The 27,128-nt window shown below is 36.2% G+C and overlaps 2 protein-coding genes across 2 annotated transcripts in view; both read right to left on the bottom strand.

Moving 5' to 3' along the window:
- DHX36 (DEAH-box helicase 36) overlaps positions 1-3,701 on the bottom strand; it is a 52,974-nt gene extending 49,273 nt beyond the window's left edge. Inside the window, exon 1 of the mRNA XM_012774381.3 lies at positions 3,360-3,701. Coding sequence (XP_012629835.1) covers positions 3,360-3,602 — 243 coding nt within the window. The 5' untranslated portion in view covers positions 3,603-3,701. The remainder of the gene's footprint in view (positions 1-3,359) is intronic.
- Positions 3,702-13,575: 9,874 nt separating this feature from the next.
- The window catches only part of GPR149 (G protein-coupled receptor 149), a 56,316-nt gene continuing 42,763 nt past the window's right edge, over positions 13,576-27,128 (bottom strand). The window contains exon 4 of the mRNA XM_012774380.3: positions 13,576-15,275. Coding sequence (XP_012629834.1) covers positions 14,703-15,275 — 573 coding nt within the window. The 3' untranslated portion in view covers positions 13,576-14,702. The remainder of the gene's footprint in view (positions 15,276-27,128) is intronic.

Raw genomic sequence — 27,128 nt, 5'->3', positions numbered from 1 at the left:
TCTAGATTCTGTTGCAACCTCCTCTTCCTCAACCTGACCCTTAAATTTTCATGTTCTACATTTTACAGCCTGATTATTTTACAGATCAGCAGCAATGGTATCATCTAGAAATAACTGGTCCCACCACAGTCCTGTATTTTAACAAGATGCCAGGTGATTCCTATGTACATTCAAGTTTGAAAAGCAATGGTCTACAGAACTCAGGCATAGGCCCACTCTTCTCACTGTTTACTCTCACACTCCAACTACCATTGAATGGCCCATGAACTGCCAATTGCTCATCTCCAGTTTAGATTTCTCTAGGCGTCAGATCCACACAGCTCTCCACCTCTTGGAAATCCTCATTTGTAAGTCCTATGACAATATCAAACTCATAGTGTCCTTAGCTGAGCCTACTGCCTTCCTCCAACAAGCGTGATCCTTATATAGGTATAAAACTGTCATCCATTAACATTTGCTGTCCCCAGCCCTCCAGATAATCACAAATCATTTTGAGTTTACCTCCTAAATCACTTTAATCTGTCCACTTCCCCCCATCTCCACTGCAAATGTCCTTATTCAAGCTGTCACTTTTCACCTTAATTATTGCAGTGGCTACTTACTTAACTGGCCTCCTTACCACAGAACTGCCTCTCTTTAATTCATTCTCTATACTGCTACCAGAGTCAATTTAACATTTAAAATTCAGTCATTTCATTCTTTGTTTAAACTGCTTTAATAGCTTATTACGGTTTTTAGGGAAAAGTCAATGAATCTCAAAGCACTACTTATTTTTATAGCCCTGAGCTTTTCAATCTTCTGTTTGTGAAAATACATTAAAGAATCATTAACAGCATTGATAAAAAGAATGGAGAAAAGTTCAAAAACAACAACAAAACCCAGAGTAATGCACAGGTAATTAAGTATTATCTTACAAAACTTTTAGTTTAGTTGTACATATATGTGGACCAGATTATAACTTAAAATGTATTCCTTTTTGTGTGAAGTGGTCAACAACTTTGAAGTCTACTTCTCTACCCTCATCTCACCACACTCCACATCCATGCTCTTATCTTTCAGTTTCTTGAATGCGGTCTTCCTGACTTCCACGTTGTGGCATATGCTGCTGCCTCTGCCTGAAGATCCTTTCCAAACCCCCAAACCCCAAACACACACACAGACACACAGACTTTGGTATCTTCCAAAGTTTGAGCTTTAGGAAAGTCTTCTACAATACCTTGATTTGAATCAGATGATAGACTATATTCTCCTTATCATAATACTTTCATTGTATTCTAAATGTCTACAGCCTCTAACATACTGTGATCACTGTAAGGTAGGGACTATTATTAACAAAGTGCCTAAGATACAGTCTCAAATACTGCCCTTAATAAATACTTGTAGAGAGAAGACTAAGAAAGCATCATTAGAATGCATTCAATTTGTAAACACGAGGATTACTTTAAAAGTAAAAGCTATCAAAATTCTGACAGGGATGTAATCATATCAGGCTGAAGGTAGTCAAAGGAAGAGTCAGGATGACCCAAATGAAAAATGCACACATTTAAAGATGGAAAGGTACATTTTAGACAGGAGAATGGTATGACCCTGTAATAAAAAGAAAAAATAAAGTATGTTTACAAAAACTAGAATTACATCACATTGGAAACATGGGCTCAGACAGAAAAGTACATAAAGGAAAACCTATTATGTTGCAGCCAGATTACTACGATTCCCAGAAAACATGTTAAGAGGACACTGAAATGTATTAGACTGAGACAGAAATGACATGATTTTCAATCTCAACTTGTGAGCTCAGGAACGAAAAGATCCTTCTTAAAGATCACCATAGATGGGTTGCTCTATTAAGGACAGATTTAATGGGAAGCAGGAGTGAAAGCTAGAAGACTAATTAGGAGGCTATGAACAGAGAACAAAACAGTGCTGCTGTAGAGATAAGTGGTTGAATCTGAGATATATTAAGAAGGAAGAGCAGATGCATTTGCTGAAATGAAAGGGAAGAATCAAAGATAAATTCCATTTGGTCTTGGCAAGTGAATAAATGGTAGTGATATTTACGTAAATGGAGGTAGGAGGATGGGGGTGGAAATCAAGGGTTCCATTCATAATATCCTCTGCACAACTGGCTAAATACCTATCAAGTGGAAACAATGAAAATGTTCCTGATTTATATAACTTTTCATCTGTTTAGATCTTACTTACCCAGCTAGACCATAAGCTCCCTGAATATTACACTTCTTCAGACCCCTGTAACAACATGCATTAAAACCTTGTTTGAAACAGAGGGTAAATAAAATTTACTCTGTATATCTTTTTATACTTATGACACAATTATTGTAATTAGACGTGCCTACCCTGATTTTCAAAAACCAGTTTGCTCAATGAACAATTTTGAACTGTCAAAGAAATGGGTTTGTTTTTTAAAAAGAGTGTGATAAGTTATGAAAAGAAATGGATAAAGCCCCCAAAGCACGTCAATTAAAATAACATAGTTAAAAGAAAAAGAAATTGAATGCTTTAAATAGTAGCCTAAATGATGATTTAATTACACTCTGTAATATGAAAAGTGCTTTTAATAAAGTCACTAAAAAGCTGTTCTAGGGCCTATATTAATAAAGTTTCTATTTAATGGTAAGTTATATTTATTAGTATAGGCCACTCAGGAAACTTCATGTTTCCTTTACTACAGATCTTTAAGATACAAATCAAACTGACAATCGCCTGAAGAGACACTAAGCCAAATTATCTCTTGTCTTCCACTTCTAGGATCCTAAGTTTCCTTTCTCAAAGGGAAGGTGGTAATCAATAGAAATTTCCCCACCCCAACATAAAAACAAAAAACCTGGGTTTGATGGCTGATAATTTTAACACTAACAATAAAAGCTGGACTATTTTTCTGAACGATCTACATTCAAAATAGTGTTTGACTGCTTTTGTTCCGCGCAAACCTATCTTTAATGCAGAAAGCCGCTATTTTGGACTTCACCGAGCAAAGGACCTAAATGAAAGTGACAAGAATTATTCTAAGGAAAAGGACCTGAACTATGACAAAGACACCCCTAATAAAGTTAATTTCTGTTGGAACTTTGATTTAACATTTTTTTGTCCACAGTTCTCACGTCCTTTAATCAAAGTATACATTCAGCCGGCATAAATTCTGCTTGGGTCAGACGCGCATGGCTAATGTTAAGTGGCATAACACGCGCTGCAGGAAACTTCAGCATAATACAGTTGCACCTCATTTACACTTTACAAAGCACGTGTATCAGTTAAGAAACAAAAGCAAGAAAAAAGGGGCAGCGGAAGGGTAAAGAAAACTTGTCACGGCTCACCCCCTCCACTATCGAATCTCAGATTACCTCCTGTCTTTCAGCTTCCTTGTTCTTCTGTCCCTGTTTTTTCGCGTACCACAGGCCGATTTCCCGGCCTTTCAGGTGCCCGGGATGCCGGCCCCTGCCGCCACGACCACCCCCTCCTCCGCCGCCGCCGCCTCCAGAGCCTCGGCTCCCTCCGCGGCCGCCTCGATGACCCCCTCCATAGTCCCCACTGGAGCTGCGGGGCCCCCCATCGCGGCCCCAGTTCTGATGGTAGTCATAGCTCATTGTTCTGGCAGAATACAACCCGTGAGAAACCGCAACCGCTAGAAATGGCGCCGGGCCCGGAAGCGAGTGCACGTCCACTTCCGTTTTGCTTCCGGCGCCCAGCGCGAGAGGGAGGGCGGTTTAGCATCACAAGCAGCCGTTTCCGGTGACGTCACGGGCGGATGCAGTGGTTGTCTGGAGAGTGACCCGGATTAATTTTTCTGTGCGAGGGCAACTGGGTTGTCTACCTTTGTACGTCTGTAGGGAGAATGAGCGAAAAGCTCGCGAGTTTTCTTTTCCTAGGCCCGGCAAGTGAGGAAGTGACTTTTGGGGTTTACTTTATTACTCATCGTTTACCGAGTGAAAGCATCAGGAGTATGCTAGCAATTAGGACTTGGATGGTAAGGGTTGATTGAAACAAAAAAACCCATGGATCGATGCCCTGTCTCCTAAAAGTCTCTAAAGAAGTAAGTTCCTCATACGTCTTGGAAACAGCCTGACATCTTTCAAATAATGACAATAAGTATAAAAGTGTCCCTGCCTCCTTTAAACAATTGTCATTATTTACTACCTTTATCCCATAAGATAAGATAAGCATGTCTAACCCAAATTCAGTGCAGAGCACTTAGGTAATACGTGTAAGTAAGCAGCAATTGAAGATTCATATGTTCATTTGAAGCCATATACTATTTATTAACCAGAACTTAGTGATTTTGTGCAAGCTGTTCTTGAATAATGAAGTTATAGGGCCACACAGACTTGGATATTCACCAGTGGATATCCACTTCATTTATACATTTAATTGATTTAAAAGTGCTGAGAAATACTCATTGAACCAAGCAAGTATGGCATGAGCTTTCATTTACTTACAGTATTGGGTGTAAGACAAAAGCCATCATTGTGTAGTGAATTAAGAAAGGGAAATGCTACATGCTATGAAAGAGTCCAGAATACACCATTGTGGCCTAAAAATTATTTTGAGCAGAAGGCATTTGAATTTCTGAAATCTCTTACCTGCCCCAAAGCCGATAGCCACCAAAAAAAACCCCAAAAAACTCAAAAGAGCTCAATTGTCCTAAATCTTCTCCTTGGGAGAGAACAGAGAAGACTGACTCGTCACTGGAAACTAGAAGTGCCCAACATACCTAAACAGACACTGCCACAAAACTATCGTATCTTGCATCTGTTTTGAGGTCCTATTTATCTTTCCTCAAAGTCATTTGTTTTCCCATAAGTGCTCTTCTTCCCCTCCCCTTCCTCTATTAAGGTAATGTGTAAGCTCCAAACTCTGACTGCCTCCCTGAGTCTCATTTTTCTGTGAACTTCCTTATGTATGTGGTTAAGTCTGTATTTTCTCTTTGGAAGTAGGTGACATTTGACATTTTTATTAACTAACTTCAGATGTCACATAGCATTGCTTTCACTATATTTTACTAGGAGAGATAGTTATAAATGCCCACCCAGGTTTAAGGGCAGTTAGAGCCTCACCAAGTTATGGGGATGGAGCCAAGGTCACATTAGAAGAAGAGCATGTGGGATGGGAGGTATTGTGCTCCTCTTTGAAGATACTATCTGCATTACTGCTAACTCAGGCCCTTTCCAAAACCATGTTGTGGCCATCATTTTGACTATTTTACAACTTTCTTATCATAGATACTCCCACTGTTGTCCATGTTACAACTAGAAGTAGGACAAGGGATAGTAATACTGTAAGTAGCATTTATTGAGTGCTTATTATGTGCTAGGCCCTGTGAGTGGGCACAATTTTATCTGTGTTTTACTGGACTTAGGCCAAAATCTCAAGACATGGAAGGCCTAAAAAGAATGAACCTTCTCTTAGTTCATGAAAAATACTACAATCTTAAGAAAATTAGGCAAAAAAAAAAAAAACCCCTAGGCATCTATAAACATTCATCTGTCCTTGCTTTATAAAGCTTCCATTTTCAATTATTGAAACCTCATTTTATCTATTTATCAGAGATATTTTAAAAATCTTGAATGGACATATATTCAATCCTCTTCCTTATAAGTCATATTCCTCAGTGGACATTTCATAGTTATAACTACAAAGAGGGAAGATAATGAATCTGCCCTGGAAGGATGATATGAGGAAATGGAAATCACTGGCACATAAGAAGTAGAACAAAAAAGCCTCATTGTTATAGGAGATCACATGAAGGTAGTGAGGATGGGGCAGAGGAGAAGATGTTGTTGGATCACGACCTCCTTCCTCCACTTCAGCTTTTTCCACATCTCCACCGTATAGCTCTGAAAGCAGATCATGTTTTGAAATATATTTTTAAAAATCTCTGGTTGTAGATTTTAGTATATCCAGTGTTTGTGCTAAAGAGAAAAATTACTGACTGAAGCCTTGTATTCCCCTAGAATTCTAGGAGATTTTACTTTTTTATTATCTCAAATTAGTCTGTACTCCTTTTTGCCAATTTTATCTGTTACTGCCACCAGCTTCTTTTGCTTCACTGATCTTTGGAGAATCTCTTAGATAAATAAGGATTTTCTCCTGGTCTTCATCCTAAAATTGTCAATGTCTCTTGATCCAAGAATACCAAACCTTTGTTCCACCTAAATCCATTAAGTGTATTTTACTTGAATAAAGAAGAGCATCATATCATTATCATAGTATGGTTTCCGTATAACACAGGAGGAGCTGAAGATCTATAAATTTCATTTTGTATCTTAGAGTTATATATGTAATGCTATGGCTAAAAGGGTTTTAGAGATAATCTAAATAATAATGCAACTGGGCTCACCTCATCCCAAACCTTTCTGACATCCTGTGCTCTTTTCACTGACACCCAAGACAGTTACACACCAGGAAAGGTTATAGTTTGTGTTTATTTCATTCAGTTTGAGTTCTTGTAGAAAATAGTGGCAAACTCACATGAGGATAATTCAAGGAGGGTTTATATATATGCATATAAAAACTGTGTACTCGGCTGCAAGTGTAAAGAGACCATAAGACATTTCTATAAACTGGAGGTAGTACCAACAGAGCTGTTACCATCCCTAGGCACAATTGTATGAAGAGAGGACGCAGATACTGGCATCCTGAAAGAGAGCTTAATACTGTCAGCTGCCTAAAGGGACAGTGACCTTTGGCAAAAGGGCAGATCTAATTCAAGGTGACTTTGCAGGGAAAGAGTTAGAGGAATAAGTACCCTAACCTCACTCTCCTCTGTCATCTCTTACTAGAAGTCCCTGTTGGCCAAACCCAAAGGGAAGCAGAGGGCATGTGAAGTGTATTGATACAGTTGGTGCAAATCAGTCTCTTGAATCAGAAAGTAAGGTGGAGAAGAGTAGATGGATCTGCAGGAGAAAAGTTAACATATCCAACATATTTTGATGCTCTTGGTTGGCATGAGTTGCAAATATTATGCCCCTAAGAGGCAGAGATCAGTCAGAGGATTTCCCTGTCCCTTTATTCTGTATTAAACTAGATATTATCTTCTTCTAGCCTCCTGTTTGAATCTAATTGACCAACCATTCAGTGGTTCTGGATGGCATTGCTTACTTTGTGACTCAGGGCCTTTTGCAGGTAAAGGGTGGGAGTAGGGGTGTCCTCACCTTAAGGTCAAGTTTCTGAAGGATGACAGGCCTGCCCTCCTCTTATTACCTTCTTGTAGTGTGGATCCTTGATAATACCCAATCATAATTTTTCTTATTTCACCCAAAATACTGAAAAGGAATTTTCTGTTTATTCTCTAATCATAAAAAGCAAACAAGAGTGACTTTTAGCAGGAAATTTGCAGACATTACATAGTCTCCTTTTTAGTTATACTAGGTGTCCCAGTATATTTTGGTGGAAAGAGCATGTAGATTTGGTATAACTTGCTTAAGAACTATAGATTGGGTGACAATATAATTTGTTGTCTAAACTGGGATACTTCTAAGTGTTTTAAGTGTGAAAGATGACACCATTAATTATTATGCTGGGAAAACAATTGTAAAACGGGACCGTCCTAGGTGAACCAGACATTCGTATGAACAATTGCCATGTCTGCTGATTCCATCTGTTTACTGTGATAAGGAAAAACAAAAGTGTCATTTGGTAAGATCATAGGGTTTCAGGATCCATATAAAGACCTTTTCGAGAGTCTTCCATATTTTCCATAATGCATTTTCCTTTGAAAACTACGTAATCTCATTAAATTGGTGGATTTTCCTTACCTACTTTCAGCATGTATTCTTAGATACTAGGAGAAAATATCATGAAAAGTGCTAGGAAAAAATTTTTGAATTCATAAATTTTTTCTAAATTTAAAAAGAATCATGAAAACATGTCTCAAGGTTTCAATTGGCCCATAAATACGCAGCTTTACTACTCTGAGTAATTGTGATTTTATCTATATCCTGATGTTTTTTTACCTTGACATTTCAAAGTTTTGGGGAGTTGTATTTCTACTAAGTGGTAGAGAGTAAAATTTACTTTCTGAGACTTATTTCTTTTCCTTTTTTTCTGGAAAAATGACCCAGTAGGACTCTGATATGTAAAGGTAAAGTAAAGATCCACCCCGTAACAAAGTATTTCAAGACAATGTGCCTCCAAGAATCTAAATTGCCCTACATAGTATGCAAAAGATTGTCTTCAAAGTCATTTTATATTTGTATTTTTGAATGCTCAGTTCCAGAAAATTATTGCTTATCCTTGGGAGGAATATGTTTTTCTATGTTTATGTGAATGTTTGTGTGTGTGTATTCTTTATGTATTTGCAATTAGGACCCATGACTGTAGGAAAGATATGTAGATATGATCTTCCTTGTATCTTGAGCTATAAAAGAGATTGTATAAACAAGCTGATCTATGCTTGGAGCATCATAATCTGGACTAAAGTCTTGAGGTCACAAATTCATAGTTAAGACCAAAACACTCAAAGTTAGGAAAATGTATCATTGTTGCATTATTGTGTGCAGTACTGCTGCCTCTACATTTTGTAAGACTGGGCAGTGACCACCATTTACATTCTACTCTGGTATGGTATGTGATTATCCAGTTGGGATTATACGGCATGAGACAGAGACTAGCTAGCTATCTTGAGGGAAAAATGCAGGTTCCCCACCATACAACAGAAATATGGTGCTAGCCAGAGTGTTCAGCAAAATTGTTACAGAGTAGACTATGCAGGTACCAAGATAACACTGGGGTTGGGGGAAAGTGCCCAGCACTTTCTTGCCCTGAAAGAATCAGCTAAAACCAACCCTGACTGCTTTTCTTTTGAGACGAAGTCTTGCTCTGTCACCTCACTAGAGTGCATTGATGTCATCCTAGCTCACTACAACCTTGAACTCCTGGACTCAAGAGATCCTCCTGCCTCAGCCTCCCAAGTATCTGGGACTTAGATAGTATCTGGTGAGGTGCACACCACCTCACCCGGCATATTTTTGATGGGGTCTCACTCTTGCTCATTCTGGTCTTGAACTCCTAACTTCAAGTGATACTCCTGCCCAGCCTCCCAGAGTGCTAGAATTATAGGCATGAGCCATGGCACCTGACCCAACCCAGATGGCTTTAAAACTGCTTTGGTTGTCCTAGTGCTATTTAGCTAATTGTAATACCCAAATCCCTGCCTGGTGAAAAATTATAATGTCATTAATATAACGTGGTTTGTGTGATGGTGCATGATGATGGTATGTTTAATTTGTTTCACTGTGAACAAGCAATGATACAATATAAAAGCTGTGTATCACTCATTGGGAAGGGATTTCAGGTAAGACCATAGGATGGTCAGGTGCATACAAGAAAGTTCCTATGGAAGAAATTCTTGTGTCACCCAGGAGCAAGAGCCCTTGTAAGTAACCTCTAATAAACTCATCTAACTTGCCAAGCTGCACTTCTCTGAGTCATTCTTTATTCTCTCAGCTCCCTCTCACTTTGGAGGGTAGTTTTTCCAAACTGTCCCAGGATTTTCCTGAAACACAGCTAGTCACCATATTATGAGTTTTTCTTTCTATACACACAGCTAGATATATTTCCCAGCCTCCTTTGGAATTGGTGTTGCTGAGTTCTATCTAATGTAGAAGAAGCTACAGTGACTGAGGTGCAGTTCTTCTAGGCCAGGCTCACTAGAAACTCCAGTGCAAAATCCCTCACATCCTTTTTCCATCTGCCAGCTGATGCAGATGAGCATAATGATTATAAGCACCATACATTAAAAATGTGGAACTATAAGATAGAAGGAACCTAGGGCTCTGAACCATGTCTTAGAGAAGAAAGGCTCCGCTAACAGGGAATATTCATTTATCTGCTGCTGCTTCCCTTCAATGCTGCCTTCCAAATTTTGTGCAAATTCCTCTCATTGTTAGATGCCAAACCTGAACCTTGCTGACAAGAAAGACTAGGAAATATAATTTTCAGGCTTCTAGCCCTGTGATACATGGAGGAGTTAAGAGACATTCAGATAGTACAGTATTAGTACAGTACATAAAATAGTACAGTACATAAAATAGATGTCAGAGGTAATTTTTTGTATTGACATAAAATAGATGTCAGAGGTGATATTTTTATCCCTCAAGCTACAGACTTCATAGATAAACATTTAAGAAATGTGTAATTTATTTAATATTACCAAGGAAATCCTCTTTATTTATTGAATCAGAATACAATTCCGTCACCATCTGTACCACTATCACCCTAATCCTAATCAACATCATCTCTAACCCAGACTATTTAGTAACTGGTATTTCTAACTGGTATTTCTCCAATCATCTTTGTATAGTCTGCCCCCTCACAACAGACAGTGATTTTTGAAATCAGATCATGTCACTCCTTTGGTCAGAATCCACCAATGGCTTTTCACTTCATTTAAAATAGGACATACAGTCCATACTTGGTATATAAAGCAATAATGACCTTTCTTTCCTTTCCCTTATCTATTTTTCTTTATCTCCAACCACATTTTCTCTCTCTCTCACTCCTCTGCATTCACACTGACCTTGATGGTTTCACAAAATACAAAAGGCAAATTCCTACTTTTGGATTCTTCCATTCTCTTTGCTGGGACTGTGATATCCCTAATCACATAGCATGTTTCCTCACTTGTGAGTCTCTGATGAAATGTTACCTTATCAGCGAGTCTGTCCTGACCAAATTATAGGAAAAAGCACTCTTTCCACCCTTTGTTCTTTTCTTCTGATTTTACTCCTTAAAACTTATTACCTCTGCTCCTTATTTTCTGTCAATACACTTAGTACCACAATATATATTAATGTTTGTGGTGTGTACACACACACACACACACTTAGTACTACCACATATATGTAAACATGTAGTAAAGAATTTAACCTATCCAAAGAGAAGTTTGGCCTTTGTTTTCAGCTTCTGGGGAGATAATCTCTAAACCCTTGGAATCTCATTCCTGATAAGAGTATCTTTGTTTGGGGGCTTTGGACCAGCCAGATGTAACAATGTGATTTTGGGTGGGGGCTTTGGGTCATATCAAGTTAACCTCCTGTGGAGGTAGAAACAGATCAGTCATATGAGCAGTCAACCATGCTTACTCCTGTTCCTGCAATGATGGAGCCCCCCAGTAAAGCCTCTAGACCCCAAGGTTCAGATAAGCTTTCTTGGTTGGCAGTACTCTGTGTATGTTGTCATACAGTAATTCCAGGAGAGTCATGCTGTTCATGACTCCATGGGAGAGTACAATAGAAATTCCACATTTAGAACTTCTCCTGCACTTCATTTTCTGAACTCTTTCCTGGGCTGATTTTAATCTGTGTCCTTTCCCATAACTATGACAATACAGCTTTTCATGAGTTCTGTGAGTCCTTCTAATGAATTACTGAAACTAACCATGTAACACATAACCCCTTGTTATCTGTTACTAACAGGTAACCCCCTGAACTTGCAGTTGGTGTCAGGAGTGAGGGCAGTCTTGTGTAGACTGTGTTCTTTAACTTTACAGCTCTCTCAAACTCATAATATGTATTTATATACTTGGTTTTTTTTTTGTTGTTCACAGTTATAATCCCAAGTGCCTAGAACAAATTTTTCAGCAGTCATTTATTAAATATTAGAATGAAGATATAAATGAAAGTAGCTAAAAAGAAATTAAGAGAAAATCTATTTCTGAAATCCAGTACTATAGAACCATATGTAGAAAAGCTTCCAAGAAATGCATATCAAAGTCTATTTTCATTATATTCTAAGTAACACTGTGATGTTTGTTGTCTTCAAAATAAGTTGCCTCTGTCAGTCACAACTCTCAGAAGTCTTAGGGATTTTATCTTATGTGTTTAAATTAATTATTAAGAGTTTTAAGGATTATGTGTTTGCAGTTTGTAGTAGTCACCACCAGATGGTGATATTTTTATCAGGTAACAAGTAGCTTCTGTCTTCAGTTAAATCAATCTATAGGAAAAAAGTGATAAGTGATACAAAATATAGTATTTATTAATAACAAGAACAATATAACTATACAAGGCTAAGATATTTTGATATAGCACAAGATATCTATAAAGGTACTTCTGTTACCAGAAACATACTTTCACAATCAGAATCACTCTAAAGGATAAGTAGACTGAAGTAAACTTCAGTTTACTTAAGTTTAACCTTCTCCTCTCTTAACCAAGAATTTAGAGGAGCCATTCATGTTCATGTACTAGGGTACAGCCCTAGTAGATTTTTCTTGTAGATTAGGATACTGTTGGTTTGGAGTTTGAAGCGTTACAGGTTAGTAATATGTTGCTGATGAGCCGCTCAAACTATGTCTTTGGGCTAGATAATCCTGATATTGTTTTAATGCTGCAGAATTTTTAAGTGCATCCATTGTATAGTTAATTGAACACCCAAGGGCAACTAAATGGAAATATCCTAATTTTTTTTCAGATCCTCAGCCTAGTCTCATGTCCATTGAAAATAAAATGAAAGACGAGGGAAAATGGGTATTACTATCTTCCAATCCAATTCTTATGCTCTTTAAACTTTTGCTTTCCATTATCTTCTCCTTCCCATTTAAAGTGTCATGTATTTATAAAGAATTTGTTTACTTTCAAATCTTTATTTTCTTCAGTTTTATTATGATCCTGTTTCTAATTTCTTTGTTATTGGAAATTGCATATTAGAGTTGCAATATCACCTTTCTCTTCCACAAAATTATATATTTAAATTTAAAATATTAAAGCCTATCTTTTACAAAGCATTATTAGAATATTCAGTTCAATTTTTATAAAGACATTTAATGCTATTGATTATAACATTAGATTTATAAAAACATTTTATAAATCTAAAGATATTAAGACATTTAATGCTATTGATTTACAACATTAGATTGATATGCCCATTTGTCATTGTGTTAAAATAGCCATCAATTTTGGTGATACAGTCTTTTATTATTTATTTATCTTTTTTAGAGATGAGGTCTTGCTGTGTTGCCCAGGCTGGTCTTGAAGTCCTGGTCTCAAGTGATCCTCCCACCTCAGCCTCCCAAAGTGCTAGAATTACAGGTGTGAGCCACTGAGCCCAGCCACAAAGTCTTTTAAAATAAAATATATTATAATGAGAATACACTTGAATTTGAATCTATATGTTATGCATTATTTAAGACTTGTTTTACAGACATTGCTGATGGCATTACACTTGCTTTCTAAATTTAGATAACAAAATATTGAAAAGTTAAATGAGAGATGGAGAAAGTCCACTGAGATAATTATTTTGACATTGACTTGTTTTTGTGGCAAAAAAAAAAAATCTGAAGATAAAACAATCTGAAGGTCCATGTCAAGTAATTTAGAACTCTGATCTAATGTAATTAAATAGAAGCCAAAATAAGTCATTCTAAAAAATAATTCAATCTGTAAATAAATACATAAGATATGTGAGTAAGGTAGTGGTGTACAAAGTCTAAGACCATGTAAAAGTCAATTCAATAACTTTGGAAAATAAACATTTAAATAATACTTTAATATATGTTTACAGAAAGATTAGAATAAAACAATTTGAAGAAAAATCACTATAAGTTTTGAAATATACATTACTAGTATTCTGACAAGGTGATTTCTGCATTTTTGCAATGCATTTTAAAATTAATCTTGAAATGTATACTTTACAATCATTTAATAAAATAGGTTGAGTTGTTTCTTTGAGACAACACATGTCTTTAGAGAAGAAACAAAAACTGTGTTTGATATAATATTTGAAGTAAATTTTTCTGTTTCAAGAATGGCTAAGAAAGTTTTTGCAATACACAGCTTTAGAAACAGATACTTTTGTTTTAGACTTAGAGGAGTTTCCTTTGCTTTATCCAGAAGCTTAATATCCTAGTTGGGTATGCTTCTCAGAACGGAATCTGCCAGTACTTTCCCTCAATTTCCACTCAAATAAATAAAACAATTCTACAATGAAGTATACAATTACAACTTTTTCTAATAATGTTTGAGTTAAAGACTACTTTTACCTATAACACATAACATAGTTGTTTTATGGGCCAGCCTTAACATATTGAAAGATGAAAGGAAAACACTATTATAGTTAAGAGAGAAACAAACAAACAAAAAAACACTCAGTAAGCAATTTGTATTTGATAGAAATGAAGGAAACAGCTATATATGGACTAGGGATATTCATATTTCCAAGTTAGAAGCTATTTTGCCATTTTACAGAAGAATGTATTCCCTAGACATCAGTATAAAGCTAATGCAGTAAATGTAATAAGCTTGCTTTGCCAGCCACGTTTACACAAGCCTCTTCATGTGCAACTTGGAGTTTTGCTACATTTCTTCCATTCCCAAAATGTCTTTTTCCCCTTGCAATAAAGGCCAGCAATATGTATAGAAACATGTGCATGGGAACAGTATATTCACTAAGTTTATACTCAGAGGTTGACAAACATTAGTAAACTAGGCCAAGATTTGATTTAGAAAAGATTTTTTTTTCAGAAATCAGATAAGAAACAAAATCTTTTAATTACCACAGTGTGTGATCTTTAGGTAACACATCAAATGCACTTAAGTGTTTGCACTAGTTCTAGCTGTTCACAGGAAAAATAATTAACAACTAAATCAGTAAAGCTTAAACAATGAAAGGAAATCAGTCTCACAACAAAGGTGTTAGTTTCCCCGTTTGAAGTTGCTGTGGAGCCATTCTTTCTTTAGACCAAATGATCACTAACTACCCTTGTTTTCTTCCTCTCTTTTCCTGTAAGCTTTATTTAACAACTGGATTTCTTCCTGGTAGCCTTCCCTCTCTTGATGCTGCCTTTTACTGTTCTGCCTGTGAGCTTCAACGGTGTCTGGAATGGAGATGTTGATATCACCGTCAGGATTACTTGTGGGTAAAAAGAGGGAGTATGAGGCTGTTTCTCCTAGATCACATGAAACAAATCTGTTTTCTTTCCGTGAGTAGCGTAGGGATGGAGATCTGACTTGTGTGGAGGATTGGCTGATGTTACTAATGATTGACACAGTGTCCAAGGCCTCTTCGTTATCACAAATTTCAAGAACCTCCAAGTGTATTTTCACACTGGTATCCGCAAACGTGGAGGGAGAATCCTCTGAGTTTGGTTCATGGCCAACACTTTTGGATCGATAGACTTCTATTTTCTTAGAGGCTGGGGTTATTTTTTGCCCTTCTGCGCTTACCTCGTAGGTAGAAAGAGATAGAGTTTTTCCTGTAGGTGCGTGGAGAGACACAGTCCCCTGGAATGCACACAAGGGAATGGCAAGGGCACCGCCGGAACGCTGGGGACAGAAACAAAATTGTTATTATTGAAAGCCAATTTCTCAGACTGAGACATTTAGAAATTGATGTTATTCATCAGAAAGGTAAAGTTTTTCTATTTCAGATCCATTTCCCTAGAAACCTTTTACAGATTTGGGATTTAAATTCTGCCACCAAAGTGCCAGAGCTCAGTTTCTCGTAGGTCAAACCAGACATCTAAATGAGGGCAGTCAGAAACTTTTCTTTAAAGATGACGGGTGTATTTCCACAGTTGAAGGGAAAATTTTTGTACTGATGGGAAGCAATAGGTATTTCCATGGGCAGAATTTGGACATAAAGTTGAATGCATACTTACAATTTGATATTGCTTTTATATTTTTGTTATATATTCAGTTACATTAAAAAGTTTGTGTGGTTTGAAAGAAATGCAGACTGGTGTTTTCAATATATACCTTTTTTTTCTGTCTAGTATGCCAGAGGGAATGATAATTTTGAAACTGCCTCAAATTATGGTAAGTTCAAAGGGCTGGGTGCAGTGGCTCATGCCTGTAATCCTAGCACTCTGGGAGGCCCAGGCAGGAGGATCACTCAAGGTCAGGAGTTCAGAACCAGCCTGAGCAAGAGGGAGACCCCCATTTCTACCAAAAGTAGAAATAAATTAATTGGCCAACTAAGATATATAGAAAAAAAATAAATTAGCCAGGCATGGTGGCATATGCCTGTAGTCCCAGCTACTTGGGAGGCTTGAGGCAGAAGGATTGCTTGAGCCCAGAAGTTTGAGGTTGCTGTGAGCTAGGTTGATGCCACAGCACTCTAGCCCTGGCAACAGAGTGAGACTCTGTCTCAAAAAGAAAATTAAGTTCAAAGAATATTTCAAATCTTAGGTGTGAAAAACACAAGATAAATGAAATGTCATCAGAACTGTGCTATGCTACAGTGTGCTTTTCCACAGAGAAATCAGTCATTACAGTAAACCCAATAATAGAGAACTCCTCCACCTCTCTGCAAAAATTTGCCTGAAAAGTTTAAACCTTTTATATTGTACTTTATATATATGTATATGTATGCGTGTATATATATGGAGAAAATAAGATTGATTCTTATAAAAAATTTATACTTCTTATTGCTGATTCATGCCTTCATACTTTCAACTGCTCCTTTTTCTGATTACATGTTAGTCTCAGAAGATGGTTATATGCCAAACTTCTAGAGCAGTGATTTTCCAAACTGAGTCTCTAAGCCAGCATCATCAGCATCACCTGGTAACTTTTCAGAAAGTCAGGTTTTTGAACCCTACTCCAGACCTGCTGAATTAGCAACTGTGGGTATAGAGTCCAGCAATCTGTATTTTAACAAACCCTTAGTTGATTCTGTTGCATAGTGAAGTTTGAGACCCATTGCTCTAACTAATGTTGTCATCCAGAAAATAATGGGGTGGAGGTTAACAGACACTTTTTATATACGGGCCTACCACCTGTAAAGCCTGGAGTTACTAATTGGATTGGTATGAATGTGTCTGTCCACCTGGGGGATTGGCATGGGGGATAATGGTTTTTTGCCAATGTAGTGGAACTGAAAGTCCTTCATTCCAGGAAACCCCTCAGTCCCAGGCAAACCAGTAGAAGGAGTTTGGTTACTTCAATAGTCCCCAACCTTTTTGGCACCAGGGACTGGTTTTATGGAAGAGAATTTTTCCACGGATGGAGGTGGGGGATGGTTTGGGGATGATTCAAACACATTACATTTACTGTGCAGTCATCTGTTAATGATAATCTGTATTTGCAGCCACTCCCCAGTGCTAGCATCACTGCCTCAGCTCCACCTCAGATCATCAGGCATTAAATTCTCATAAGGAGTGTGCAGCCTACATCCCTTGCCTGCACAGTTTACACTAGGGTTCAGGCTCCTGTGAAAATCTAATGCCGCTGCTGATCTGACAGGAGGCGGAGCTCAGGCGGTGATGCCAGCAATGGGGAGCAGCTGTAAATACAGATGGAGCTTCACTCGCTTGCCTGCTGCTCACCTCCTACTGTGCATCGCGTTCCTAACAGGCCACAGACTGGTACCAGTCCACATCCTGGAGGTTGGGGACCGCAGGGTTACCCTATTTGCCATGGACATTTTCAATCTGGACCCAATAGCAGGTAGAGGAAGCCGAGGTTTCCACTATTAGAGAACAGTTTCGATTCTCTTTTATTTAGAGAAGTTTTAAAGAGAGAATGAACCATGAGTTTTGCTGGGTGTGGCATCATGCCCCACTCCTTAAATTTAGGGACTATGAAAAATACAGTCCCGGATGTCTGAGACATGTTACCAGTCTTTCCCAGTTAATTCCTATGAAGAGGTCTTGAATTCTGTTTATCCATGAGGGGACCTAGGAATCTAACTTTAGGGCCTTGTACTTTCAGAAGGCTGGAAACTTTAAAATTTTACACGATAAAATTTAACCTTCTGCTAAGGCAAAGAACTTCATCGATTCCACATGTGTAATGTTGGCTAAAGGAGGAGAAACAGAGGTTCATTACTGCACCAGAGCACTATTTTGGTGGTGGTAATGTAAAATCAATGGACCGCCCAGGTTTCAAGGCACATATCCTGAGCATGTGCAGATGAACCAAGTATGCCAAATTAGTGAGCCTGGAGCCGGCTGGAATGAAAAAGTCAACTGCATGAGGAAGCTAAGTACCTGGATGAGGAATGAGGACCAAATTAAGAAGCAAAGGGTGCCCTGTTTTGTTGCAGCACAAACTTAAAAGCCTGGCACTGCCTCTCTGCATAGCCCACTCTGATCACATCTTGTTGCATTTTCCTATCTCCCTCATAATTACTCTCTGCCCATGAAACCTGCCGCCAGCCAGGTGTGGTGGCATGTGCATGTAATCATAGCTACTTGGGAGGCTCAAATGGGAGGACTGCTTGAGCACAGGAGCTCCAGGCTGCAGTGAGCCATGATTGGTCCAGTGCACCAGTCTGTGTGACAGAGTGATACTTGTCTCTCTAAAAAATAAAATAAAATTAAAGAAACAAACAAAAAACCCTGCCTCCAAATTTCAGCTAGAGGAGACAGATTTGAGTGTTGTTTCCTGTCTCCATGCCAGTCAACCTTGCAATAAAGCTTTTCTGTTTTTCCCCCTCAAAATCTGGTGCCACAGTCTTGGCTTCTATGTGCATTAGGCAGTGAGTCCATTGCTCGGTGACAGCAACTTTTGGCAAAGGGGAAGGGGCCTTCATTTCTATTTTTATTCATCGATTCATTTAACATTTGCTAAGTATCTATTATGTGCAAGATTCTGAGATTGCCCTGGTTGTACATAGATACTATCTCTTCGTTCTAAGAGCTCACAGATGATTGGGTAAGAAAGACATATGAAAAAACAAAATAAAATTTTTTTAGCTCTCAGTGTAGTAATTGAGATAGGAACTAAGTCCTATAAGGTTTAAGGAATGACTGTCTTTGGTAGGGAGATTTCTTATAGGGGTGGCATTTGAAATTGATCTTAAGAATCAAGGAAAGATTTACACTTTGAAAAGCCTTGCTTTCTGAGTGATAAATCATGAGTTAAAGGGCCATCCTAAAAAGTTTCCATCCTGAGAGAATATTTTTGTTTTCAAAGACAGGAACTTTTGTTTCTTTTAAAAATCAAATTTGACTGTAACATTATTTAATCAGAAAATTTGACTGTCATTTAATAAGATGAATTATAAATACAGCCTTCTTTACTCTGAGAGCTAATTTGAAAGCTGAACTACCTTACATTATACTTTCTTACAAGAAAAAAACATACAATTCTACCTTAGTGTGACTAAGTTTTGTCTTTAATATGAGGCATTGTATAAACAAACTGCTACAGAATGTGCTAGTATAAAAGAGAAAACTGTGATGAAAAAACTGAGTTATTAGATAATACCCAGCAGTATAGGCATGTCTATCTTCAAAGAACCTTTACTAGAGCTTCAACAGTATAATTATGTCATTGTATGTACCAACTTGCATCACTGATAAGTAGTTAATATAAAAGTAAATGTGATGAGGAATTTTTCTGCAACTCATTTTATACATCCACATAACACAGATTTCAATAATTTCCCCATGCTAACTTTCCTTGCAAATGAACAAGCAAGCTTTACTGAGTTATCAAATGACAGCTCATTAAAATTGGCATTTGAGAATTGCATAGTGCCAGAATTTGGCTAAGTATGAAGTCTGACTTTTCTGAAATAGCAAACAAAGTCTCGAGTTATTAAAATCATTTTGAGAACAATTGTTATTCAAACGTCTCCATTTGAGAGTTATCAAAGTAAAAACACAGAGATGATAGCAACAACAACAACAAAAACCAAACAACTTGATTAAAAAATGGGCAAAGGACTTGAATAGACATTTATCTAGAGAAGATATAAAAACAGGAAAAAAGCACATGAAAAAATGCTCATCATCACTAATCATTAGACAAATGCAAATCAAAACTATAATAAGATACTACCTGACACCCATTAGTCTGGCTGCTATCAAAATACCTGCACTCGAATGTTTATAGCAGCACAATTCACAATAGCAAAGTTGTGGAAACAACCCAAGTGCCCACCAATACATGAGTGGATTAATAAAATGTGGTATATGTCTACCATGGAGTACTATTCAGCTTTAAGAAACAATGGTGATACAGCACCTCTTGTGTTTTCCTGGATAGAGCTGGAACCCATTCTACTAAGTGAAGTATCTCAAGAATGGGAAAACCAGCACCACATGTACTCACCAGCAATATTAACGAATCAACACCTAAGTGGACATATAGGAATAACATTTATCGGGTGTCGGGTAGGTGGGAGCGGAGAGGAGAGGATGGGTATATACAAACATAATGAGTGAGATGTGCAACGTTTGGGGAATGGTCACGCTTGAAACTCTGACTCGAGTGGGGAGGGGGGCATGGGCAATATATGTAACCTTAACATTTGTACCCCCATAATATGCTGAAAAAAAACTTGTAAAATAAAAAACAACAAAAGCTGATGAAGATGTAGAGAAACTGGAATCTGTGTGCACTGTTGGAGGGATTGTGAAATGGTACAGCTACCATGTAAAACAGTATGGTAGTTCTTAAAAAAATTAAAAAATAGAATTACCAAATGATCCATCAATTCCACTTCTGGGTATCTACTAAAAAGAATTGAAAATAGTGTCCCTAAGAGATATTTGTACACCCATATTAATAGCAGCATTATCACAAAATGTAAAATGTGGGAGCAGCCCAAGCATCCATCGATGGATGAATGGATAAGCAAAATGTGGTATATGTATACAATGGAATATTATTTCAGCCTTAAAAAGGAAAGAAATCCTCACATATGTTACAATATGGAACCTTGAGGACATTATGCTAAGAGAAATAAACCAATCACCAAAAGACAAATACTATATGATTCCAATAATATAAGGTACGTAGAGGAGTCAAAATATAAAGACAAAAAAGTACAATGGTGGTTGCCAGGGGTTCAGGGGAGGAATGAGTGGAGAGTTATTGTTTAATGGATATAGAGTTCCAGTTTTGTAAGATGAAAAGAATTCTGGAGATAAATAGTGGTGAGGGTGGTACAGCAACATGAATATACTTAATACCACTAACTGTGCATTTGAAAATAGTTAATACAGCAAACTTTATGTGTATTTTACCACAATTAAAATATTGGAGAGCCAACACAGAGACAGATCATATAGAAATATATCTGAGCATACATCTTTATACTATTAATCCAAAATTGGTAAGTTACTTTCAGTAAAACAGTACTGTCACTTTAAGCTAATTTAATAATTTTAATTATGCTGATTTTAAAAGTATTTAGTGTAAGAATTTGGTTTTGACTTACATTTGCATAAGAACTATAAGTGTGAGGAGTTTATACCAAATTTTATTTGTACATCTTTAAGCAAAATCATAACAATTTGATTGACAATGAGGTTTATAGAGATCTTTTTTTTCCTTTAAAGTGGACTTGTATATTATTTAAGTTACAGAAACATGTCTCTGGGTAAGAGAAAATGGGAGCTTAAACTAAAGGAGTACGGAGGGAGGACTAAAACAGAGAAAGATTAAAAGCTAGGAGAACAGACTAATTGAACCACTATTATGTACTAAGGAGTAGGTTGCCTGGTAGGTCTGTAGCAATGGAATGAAGAGGCTCTCATAGCTTAAGAGCCCATAGAATATAAAAATGTTCAGGGTTCAGTTTTTACAGGTGATATTAATGCTATTGTCTAACATTGTTTAGAGGTTCTAGCTGGGCAAAAATCAGGAAAATAATGAGAAATATAAATAATAAGTAGGAAGAAATAAAATTGTCATAATTTATAGATGAAAATATTGTCTGCCTAGAAAATTCTGGAAAAGCAAATCTAGAAAATAACTAAATAGGGAGTTTAGTAAGGTGGCTAAATTCTAGGTAAAAACTTTAAGAAATCAACAACTGTTGCCAACCAAAAAATAATCTTAAAAAGGTCTCATTCAAAATAGTAACAAAACGATAACAATGTATGATATTTTATGAGGAAAATATGGCAATACTAAAAGAAATCCTGAATAAATAGTAGACAAAAGAAATAATGTTTCTGCATAGGAAAACTCTATATTGTGTATATGGCAATTTTCTTTTAATTCACTGATTTAATACAAGTTTAATAAAAAGCCCAGTGGAATTTTATCTTGGAATTTAAAAAGTTTCTCTTAAGATTTATTTGCAGAGATAAATGCTTATAGAATAAAATTTGGAAACAGACATTGAGGTTGATTTCCAAATATGATATTGAAGCTACAACAATTAATACAGGGTGTTCACAGCAAGATTTGATAGACCTGTCAAAGATAATAGAGTCAAGAAACCAGATACAGTATATCAAGAAGATGGCGTTTCAAAATAAGCACAGTAATTATACTTTAGCAACAAAAAACAAAAATAAGTGGGATAAGGATTCAAATAAACTTTTTACATATTATTGGATTTTCATTAAAAATTAAATTAGATCCCTTTTTCATGTTACATGCAAAAAAATTTTTGATTCTTAATAATTCTTATGAAGTTCTGGATGAATAAGACTTTTCTAAATCTGGAATGAAAACTGGGAACCACAAAGTAAAAGATGGCCAGACTTGATTGTAAAAAAGCTTAAAATGTCTGTATAGAAATGTATGTTATAAACAAAGGGGAAAGACAAAAGGTAGCCTGGAAGAATATATTTATATTAAAATAAAATATAGTAGTCGTAATATAGAGAACTCTTCTAAATCAATGAGATAATCAATCTAACAGAAAAGTGGAAAAGGGAAGTGGGCAAAACAATTGAAGAAATAAAAATAGAGAGTAAACACATAAAAGATGTGCAATTTTACCAATAATTTTTTAAAAGTAAGTAAAAAATGGACCATTGTTTCTTACATTGCCCTCCATAAAAAATAAACAACAAAAAAACCCAGAAGAAATAAAAAGATTGATACTATCTTTAGAATAAATTTTGATATGTGACTATATAATAAAAACTACATATACATGTCAGTGATCTTATTTCTGTGAGTTAATTCCACCAAATATTGATTTCAGAAAATAGTAATGTTCATTTCAGCACTCTTATGAGCCCTCAAATTAGAAACACTGTAGATGTCTACATTCAGAAAATAGTTGACTACATTGTGTTATAGTTATGTCCTGGAAAATTATCTTGAACAGATAAGGTAAAGGCTATAGCTACTACCTGTGAAAAATAATTTCCATATATTTTAGGTTATAAAAGCAAATTGTAATATCTATGGTATGATTTAGTTTTCTTATAGAAAAACACCCACTAGAAATCAACCCAGAAAATTATGCATGTATAGGAATAAAAACATACACAGACACACAAACACACATACACAATATAGGCATAGAAAAAAGGTTTGAAACCAAACAATTGTTTTCTCTCGGACTGAAGAGTGGCAGGGTATTTCACTTTTAATATTTTATATTTCTAAGTTATTAATATTATTATTATTATTTTGCTCATGGAAGTTTAATAGATAGTAGAGAAGGAACAGATTGCAAAATATTACTAGAAAGGCACCCAGAATGTGGAGGGTGGGTACTGAGTGTGTGTTGCCTATGATGGTAGTCAGCCTCAGGATTTGACATTTAGAGTTTGTGCTGTATTTTTTAGGTTCTATTTTTAGATTAGGAGAGAAAGAGGGGAGACAAGCTGGGTGGAGAGTGTTGTCTCAAAATTTTGCCCTAGTCCTTTGGTTAATTAGAATAAGAGTCCCAATTGGGATATAGCTAATATCCGATTCATATTTAAAAAGAGTAGAGAATGGCACTTATGGCAGGACAAATAAAAATTTTAAATTATCTAAAAGGAGAAGCTATTAAAAAAAAGTCTATGGTCCTAGTCAAACAAAAATTTATAGTACTCTCAAAGTGGCCAGTGTCTGTAATATGTCAAATTATCCTCACTAATTTTATAGAAAAAACTGTTATAAACATTTGAGTCCAACTAACTGTCAATGTAAACTTTAAGTTCAAATAAAGAGTATCATCTCAGGAAACAATAACAACAAAAAAGGAAATACTATACAACTTGAGTCACAAATGATAATGTAGCCTACAGATCTGCAAATCATTCAAAAAGTTCAAGAACAATTTCAAAAAGAGACTAAAAGTAAAAGGCAATAAAACCTTCAGAGTAAAATGAACATTAATTATAAGAAGTAGAAGATAGTACAAAAGGCTGTTAATACTGGTTTAATTGTTCTTCACATTTGTAATGAGTTGAATAATGTCTCCCCTTCACCAAATTCATGTCCACCGTAAACTGTGAATATGACCTTTTTTGGAAATAGGATTTTTGCAGGTGTAATCAAATTTAATGAGGTCATACTGGATTAGGATGGGTCCTAATCCAAAGACTGATGTCCTTATAAGAGGAAGGAAATTTGGACACAGATGCATGTAGAGGGAAGATGATCATGTGAAGATGCAGACAACAATTGGAGTTATGTTGTCACAAGCCAAGGAACACTAAGGACTTTTGGGAGCCACCAGAAGCTAGGAAGAGGCAAGAAAGAATCTTTCCCTGGAGCCTTCAGAGAGAGTATGGCCCTCCTGACTCTTTAATTTCAGATTTTTGACCTACAGAAATGTGAGACAACAAGTTTTTATTGTTTTAAGCCATCTAAATTTGTGGTAATTTGTTATATCAGCCTTAGGAAACTGATAAAATGTCTTATGCAAACAAATACAAAAATATATTTGAAAATAAACTTATGTTTCAAAGTCCTACAACAGCCCACTATTTTTCTGGACACTGGGGCTATGTAGTCATTTCTGTTAAATCCACATGGAATGTAATCTCCTCAAAGAAAGGGAATATTTATTTGTTAATCTTTATTTTCTCTCCCATCTATAACAGTGCCTGGAACATGGCAGGCCCTCAAAAATAATTGTTAAATGGATAAATAAAATGTTCATAAAGGAATTAATCTGCAAAACATTGATCTTATATGCTTTTTAGATTCCATATTTTAACTTTTTAAAAGCACAAAAAATAGGATCATCTTTAAAAATATTGTTGTTTAAAATTTATATTTAAATAGCCCTATATAATATACGATACAGTTACAAGTGCATCAGAAGGTCATAGTAGTGCATATTCTTCTATAAAAATAAAATATTATGGGACTGAATTGTATGTGAAAGTTTATTGCATGACAAAGAATGATAGATTCAGAGAACATAAACCGATTCATTTCATAGTCTCTTCTTTCTTTTCATTTAAAAGTCTATGAATTAGCATATGCTGTCAGGAATAATGATAATCCATTATTGCTGTATTCCTGAGTGTAGGAGGTTGGGAGCTTTTTTATTTGGTAATAAAAAGCAGTCTGTAAGCTTCACAAATGCTCCAGGAGAAGAGAGCATGCCATGTAAACACATTAGCACAAATATTCTGCTGTGATAATTGATTCAGATTTACTGACCTTGGGTATATTGAATATTTTTATTTCTTCACTATAGTCTTCTAGGTGAATTCAGGGTGAAATTATAATATGAAAGGAGTTGCTCTAGATTTCTCTCCTAACAAGGCGAAGTATTTTGTTGATTATCTGAATCATTCAACTTAAGAAAGGCATATTATAGTGCGTAGGATCATAGCCCTTACCAGAGACCATGGAGTTGCAATTTCTCATTTTATAAAGGGAGAAATGACAACCACAGAGGGGAAGCTTGCCCTGGGTCACATAAGTAATAGTAGCAGGACTGGCACCAGGACTCTGTGAAAGATGGAGTGTGGTGGCAAGGAGAACAATAAGGAGGTTTTTAAAATCATATGAGCAAAGAAAAAGATCTGAACTTCAATACTGGTAGTAAAAATGGCAACTGGGACTTGGGTTTTTTAACTCCAGTTAAGTGCTCTTTCTACTACTGTTTCATGCTGTTACTTCAAAAGAAATCTGCTTTAGCTAGAAGTTAGTCATAGGTTTTCTGCCCTGGAAGCTAGGATTCTATCACTAACTCATGAATAATCCAAGTGAGTAAACATTTTAATCTCCAACTCATACAGATGATCTTTAGGTGATTTAGGTGACTTTTAGGCCTCTACAAGTACAGACCTTGAGAAATTTAAGTTGAGCAAGACCATTTAAGATGGTTTTAGAGAAGAAAGGGTAAGTAAAGACATTAAGAGAAAAAAAAAATAGCAGGAAGAGCAACAATATTGTGAGAAAAACAAAAGTAGATTTTTAATAATTTACTTTCTGGAATTTACTTTTTATTCAATATACAAGACTATGTGGTTACTGTATTTTCATTTATTCAACTCCAGAATATTTCTTGTGTCATTCTGTCTTTGTCATTTAAATGTTTAGGAAACCAAAATAAGAGAAGATAACATGAATTGCTCAAGGAAAGAGATAATAGGGGCAAGAAAATAAAGGCCTTTATCAAGGGTCTACTATGTGGCATGGAAAGTGCTGGGAATTTAACATATTTCACATTAAATCCTCAAAGGCCTTAGAGCTACAGATTAAGCTTTTTCTTTTTAATGATGAAAAGTCTAACAACTGTGTAATAGCTTTGGGATTGATATTCATCATAACTAATATTTACTGATCCTGTTGAACATGAGCCATGTATCAGACTTCTTGCTAAGCCCTTTTATGCACTTTCTTATTGAATATTCACATCAACTTTATAAAATAGAGACCTTAATTTACAGATGATATAATGAGACATAAAGAAGTAATACAAGTCATTAAATGGCAGAGTCAAATTCAGATCTGTCTCAAACTCTCTGCACTTAACCTTCTGCTACTTCAAGGCATAATATTATATAAAATCTGAATAATACCTCACTCTCTCAATTCAGCTAGAACTCTGCAATGCCCTGTGGAAACAAGGAGACAGAAGGCATTTATTCACATTAGGGAGTGAAGATAGTATTTAGAGAAGACATTTAAGAAAATGCTCTCTAAATAGAATCCTAAAAGATAATTACAGTAGGCACAATAGTGGGGAAAATGTATTCCAGGATGAAGGAACAAAAAAGAGCAAAGACAAATGGAATTTTGGGGAAATGAGGCCAGAAACAGGAATTAGACTCAGGGCTGAGAACCCTGAACAGCACGGTAGGTTTTTATTGTGTCCCATAGGCAAGGGGAACCACCTCAATTTTTGTTTCTACATTTACAGAAGGGAATAAAATGATGATATAAGGGATGTCTACTATGTGCAGGCATTGCACTTGGCACTTTACACATGAAATCTAATTTAATATAATAATGAGGGTGGTGAACTTATTTACATTTTATACATAAATAAATTAAGATATGATAAGGTTAAGTAACTTGCCC

Source organism: Microcebus murinus, chromosome 1, assembly GCF_040939455.1.
Source record: "Microcebus murinus isolate Inina chromosome 1, M.murinus_Inina_mat1.0, whole genome shotgun sequence".
Lineage (NCBI taxonomy): Eukaryota > Metazoa > Chordata > Mammalia > Primates > Cheirogaleidae > Microcebus > Microcebus murinus.
Note: the sequence above shows the minus strand (reverse complement) of the source record. Positions and strands in the feature narration are given on the sequence as shown.